Consider the following 5,617-nt stretch of genomic DNA (forward strand, 5'->3'; position numbering starts at 1 on the left):
CGTTATCTGTCATGGGAATGGGACGAGGACAGGAACAGATAATAGAAGCGGGGGCGGAAGGCATGTCTCCACCCCTATGAAAACCCGTTGTCATCACTAATAGGAATATCCATCTTAATTTAATTTATTATTATTATTTTGTCAGATAGATTAGAGAATTCTCGCCTTCACTAGACATTCACACACCCAACACTTAAGGATTTTAATCCACTATTTGATCTTCGCTAAATTTTGAATTTGGGTGAAACATATTAAAAGACACATCATTTGTCACCTAAATTAAAGTCTCAATTGTATTCATTATTATCTTTTAAAAATCAATTTAAATATGGTGATCTTTCTATAATTAAAATGATATACAAATAAAGAAGCATTTTGATTTAAAAAAAGAGTATAACACAAACCCAAAATAGTTTCATGAACCCACTATGGCAAAAAGCCACGCAGATCTTAATCCACTAAAAAATACGCACCCAACATAATTGGAAGAAAGAAAATTCAAACTATTCAAACTATTCAATTGGTTAAATCATATGCCTGTTAATATGTTGTAACCGAGTTCAACCCTTAAGTATTATGTGGGTGAGTGTGTAGTGTGGATGTGTTGTGATACTTAGAATTGGAAATTGTCCAATCTACTTTACCAAAAAAAATTAAAAAATAAAAAATAAAATAAAATGAAGCTAGAAACCTATAAATTATATGTATTTGTATACAACTTATAGACATGTATGTATGTCATGTAATTTACCAAGTACCTTTAAAATTAATAAGAAATACAGACATTAGACACACTAACACACACATTATTATATTTTAGGTAATTAATTAATTAAAGTCATCAAATGAGATACACCACATAACAAATTAGACATTTTACATTTTACAATTTTCATCAAATAAGGTAGGTTTCTTTTCCAAATCATATATATCCATCATATATGTTGTGTAACACCTTTGAACAATTCTATTCATTTGTAGGAGGAATCATCCAATTGGGAAGAAGGATATTAGCACTAGCATTAGTTTGGATACCTTCTTCATTATCATTATCTTCTTCATTATCACTTCTATCTTGTGGCATTCCTCTGCATATATATTGATCAATTAATATTTGAGTTTTCATTCAATAAAAAGCCATTAATCCTATATTGCTCACCTAATATTCAAGTTTTCTGAGGTTTGAGGTGCAACAGTATAATTATCTTGCAGCTCCAATTGATGAGTCTGTTCTGTGGTAGCTTTTTCTTTTCCCTTGATCTAGTTTTCACTCAATTCATATATATATTCAAATTCAGTGTAGGATTTGAAATTCATGTATATAGTCAAATTTGAAGGAAAAAATTGTTACCTTCTTAGCTAGTGAATTGTTTTGTTCATTTAGAGCTTTCTCCTGTTCAATATTGTATAACATAAAAATGTAAATATAATAATAAATTAAATTGTAGACTAACGGAAAAAAAAATAATGATGTGTGTCCACATTGGCTGATTGGAATTTGTTTTCTACAATAAAAATAAAATACAAACATCTCTTAAAAGTTAAAAAGATAATAATAATTATAACGACAACATCACAAGCATCTCTCATTAGAAAAGAAGATAACCTTATTAATTACATTCAAAACAAAGATTAATAGTGAAGGTATAAATAAGATTTAGTCAAAAGGAGAAACTGAGACTTTGTTCTGTCACTACTTTTAGGTTATATTATATTAGTGCTTAAGGTATAGTTAATCCAATAATTTGAATGTTCATCTTTGATAGCTTGGTTCAGTAATTGACTTGCTAAATTCTAAGTAGCTTTACATGTGGTGATTTTCAATAAATCCTCACAGTACTTTGATTTATGATTTTGAACTTCTCTTTTTGTAGTTTGATTCTGGTTGATGTTGGAAAAGGTTGTCTAATTTAATTTTGTCAATGTTTTCTAATAAGAAAATTGGGTCATTTACACCTTTTGCTCACAACTTTATAAAATTTTAATTTTGTTAATAATACTTAAAATTATCTCAATTTCATATTTAATGATTTTGAATTATTTTAAGGTTATATTTAATATTTTTAAATTAATTTTGTCAAATATATACCGTTATATATAGCCAGTGGCATGACAATTGGCCATAGAAATATATTTGATAACATTTAGAGATGTTAATTGTTAAAATTAATTAAAACAAGTTACACGTCAGAGATAAAATAAAAATTTATAAATATTTGAGGGTTTAAAAATATATTTTATTCTAAAAGATTTTGTTAATTTTTTCAAAATGCATACTTTTTTTCCACTTAACTTTTTGAGGCAATAATTCTTTCACTTGGCCATCAAAAAAATGTTTGGCTCTAATTCTAATAATAACTTTTCTTGGAAGATTTTGAGTTGAGATTTAATCTCAAAATAGTTTTGGACGTATATATTTGATTTTTTTCCCCTAATATTGAATTAAGGCCAAATTTCAGTCACCACGACCTTAGCATGTTTTGGGATTAATATAAGTCTTGAAACTTTATGTGTATATCCTTCTGCTTTTCTCTCAATGTAATAAAGCAATTTTTACTGTAGACTCTCTAGACTATAAAAAATATCCAAAAAAAGTAAAATTATCAATAAAGAAAAATACCAGAGAGCCAACAAAATTTATTATTATTCATCAGCAGTTAGCTATTACTATTTAAAAGTGTAAGCTAAAATATGTTGTTGAATTATTAGAATAAAAAAATTAGATTAATAACTAAAAATAACAAATAAAAATAATAAATTTTGCTGGTTCATGAACATTTCTCTAAAATAACTATTAATAAAAGGTTTAGTTATTCTATTGATCTCTATAATTTTATTAAATTTTTAATTAGATTATTTTTATACTGTTTTCTTTTTAATTGGGTTCCTACATTACTTTTAATTTTGTAATAATGTCATTTTCATATTAAAAATGTTAAAATTAATAAAATATTTCTCCTAAAATACATATGATCAAATATCTAATTAAGTTTTAAATTATGAATACCTTCAATTTACGAAAAAAATATTCAGTTAACTCTAACATTTTTTACTTTAAAAAGGATCTTATAATTATAAAATTAAAAACATGATAGGAACCTAATTAAAAAAAATATAGAAATCTAATCGAAAATTTAGTAAAACTATACAAATAGAGTAATTAAACCTTTTAAAAAAACTATTTAACAAGAATCATAGAAGATTGTTTTTGTTTACCAAAAATGATGATCAAACATTAACTTCAGATCAGTTTTAGTGAACAAAGACAATCATATATAACTGTTGGTGAGTTTCTATCTTCTCTAGTTATGTGTATCAACATTATTATCTTTTGTGTGTATTCTTTATAATTAAATAAAAGCAAACAATAATAACCTTTTTCTGAAGCAGTGAGATATTCTCATACATGATTTGATTCTGCAAGTTACACATGATAAAACAATCATCAGAATTACTGAATATATATGATATTCAGTTCAATATTCAAAACAGTCAAATTAAAGTTGCTTCCATGGTTTTAATTTATTAATTACCTTTCGTGATCGAATTTGTTTGAGAGCAGAATCAAGCTGTTGTTCTAAATTCTGAAGTTCTCTCATACTTAGGCCTTGAAGATCTTCACCCATAAAATGCCTGAAAGAGGGAAAAAAAAATTAGCATAAACACAGATATATATTATACTAATTACATACATACAACAAAGGAAAAGATTTTTAAACCCTTGCATTGAATGTATGCACTTAATTATTATTATTTGATACCTTTGATTCCTTTGTAAGACTTCCACCCTTGCTTTGAGCTTTGCATGTTCTAAAGTCCAGTTTGCCTGACACCAGATATCTTTTTATTATATACATACATATATACCATATATCATTATACATGATTTTTCGGTGATGTATATACCAAGAAAAAGAATTTAGGGAACGAAAAAGTAGTATACCAGAATTTGGTTAACTACTGAACTTATAAAAATAGAGAGAAAAATGTTAATCTAAATATATTGTCAACCATTCATATATTATTATGTGTAATTTGTGTGATGCTTTTTCATTTCACAATATTTGTCTAAACCAAAAGCCACATAGATCAAAGAAAATAACATAAAAAATAATTGGTAATAATGGTACATGAAAATATCTATTATTAGCAGAACTAATACTATATTTATTCTATTTCTTAATTATATATAATAAAAGTAGGAGTATAAATAGAAAAATTAAATTATAAATAAAAAACATATTTTAAAAAATATAAAAAAATAAAATAAATTATATATAAAAATATTATGTACACACTAAAAATTAATTACTATATTTTGTGTATAAATATATGTTGTTAATTATTTTTTATATATATTTTGTATTTAAATATATATTTTATACAAAATAACTAATTTAATGACTGATTTGTTATGTATGCGTTATATGCTAGAAACATATATTGTTATAAATAGAAGGAGTAACTGTATGTTACAAAGTTAAACACTTTGTCTAAGAGTAAAACATGAGTGAATAATCAGAAAAAAATAGAGATATATCATATATGTGAAATATCTTAAATGCACTTTATATGAACTTAGTGTATCATAAAAATAATTAACATAATTGAATGATATTGTTTTAAATGAAGAAGAATATAGTATTTAATTATATCATTATTATTTTCAACATGGCCTACATTTGGTCCCTGAGCATTTGCCACAAGCTGCTGTCTCTCCGCATATGAATACCTTTCATACCTTTCAATTATCCTCTCCATACTGTTCACAAGGGAAAAAAAAAAAGCAAGCAAAATGAGCAAATTAAGTTGAAACATTATTCACACAGAAATTTTCTTCACTTGCCACAAATACATGAGGCATCTTTTAGACTTTTACTATGATAACATAAGCAAAACTGAGGCAGTATCTTGACACAGAAAAGGGACAAAGACAAATAATCACAATATTTTGAATGTCATATTTTAATTTTAAACTTTAAAGTAAGAGGTCTATTATCTATATATAGTTCCTCTCTAGTATATATTTTAATTAATTAATCTATTTCAGATCGATATGAGATTCATCTCCATCCCATACTTGATATCTAAATTTCTCATCAAACATCTTACTCAATAACAAAAATAGTTCATGAATATTAAATAAATAAATACAAGAATAATGAATGTTTTAGAAATAAGTTATAAATATTGTCAAGTTTAATATATTTTTTTTTTTGAAAAAACTTATTGAGAACTCGCAAATTATAGTGTTCCATATTTATTTGATTTGCAAAGTATAGGTGTAGTATTTAGTTATAGTAATTTGCAATGAGAGAGGGATAACTGTTTCTATGAAAGAATTCAAATATAAATACATATTCATTAATATTTTAGTTTTTGAATAATTAAATTTGTTACCGTAAGTAAAAGATTGTAGAAAAAAATCGATCGCATATTCATATACAAATGCAGTTGATTTGGTGATATAAATCAATTAATGATTATTATATATCCTAGAATGCTGAGACACTTCAACTAAGAACGTTTGATCTTATTCATTTAATAAATTATCATCTATTAAATTTTTTACATGTACCATAGATTAAAAAATATTATTATTATTATTAAAAAATAT

At 25.0% G+C, this 5,617-nt stretch overlaps 1 protein-coding gene across 1 annotated transcript in view; it reads right to left on the minus strand.

Annotated features, from left to right (window-relative positions):
• Window positions 1-785: 785 nt before the first annotated feature.
• Window positions 786-5,617, minus strand: part of LOC107470990 (truncated transcription factor CAULIFLOWER A) — a 7,995-nt gene continuing 3,163 nt past the window's right edge. The window contains exons 2-8 of the mRNA XM_016090429.3: window positions 4,681-4,762; window positions 3,762-3,826; window positions 3,534-3,633; window positions 3,376-3,417; window positions 1,352-1,393; window positions 1,160-1,260; window positions 786-1,088 (exon numbers count right to left, since the gene is read on the minus strand). Of these exons, the coding sequence (XP_015945915.1) occupies window positions 968-1,088; window positions 1,160-1,260; window positions 1,352-1,393; window positions 3,376-3,417; window positions 3,534-3,633; window positions 3,762-3,826; window positions 4,681-4,762 (553 nt within the window). The 3' untranslated portion in view covers window positions 786-967. The remainder of the gene's footprint in view (window positions 1,089-1,159; window positions 1,261-1,351; window positions 1,394-3,375; window positions 3,418-3,533; window positions 3,634-3,761; window positions 3,827-4,680; window positions 4,763-5,617) is intronic.

Source organism: Arachis duranensis, chromosome 10 (genome assembly GCF_000817695.3).
Source record: "Arachis duranensis cultivar V14167 chromosome 10, aradu.V14167.gnm2.J7QH, whole genome shotgun sequence".
NCBI lineage: Eukaryota > Viridiplantae > Streptophyta > Magnoliopsida > Fabales > Fabaceae > Arachis > Arachis duranensis.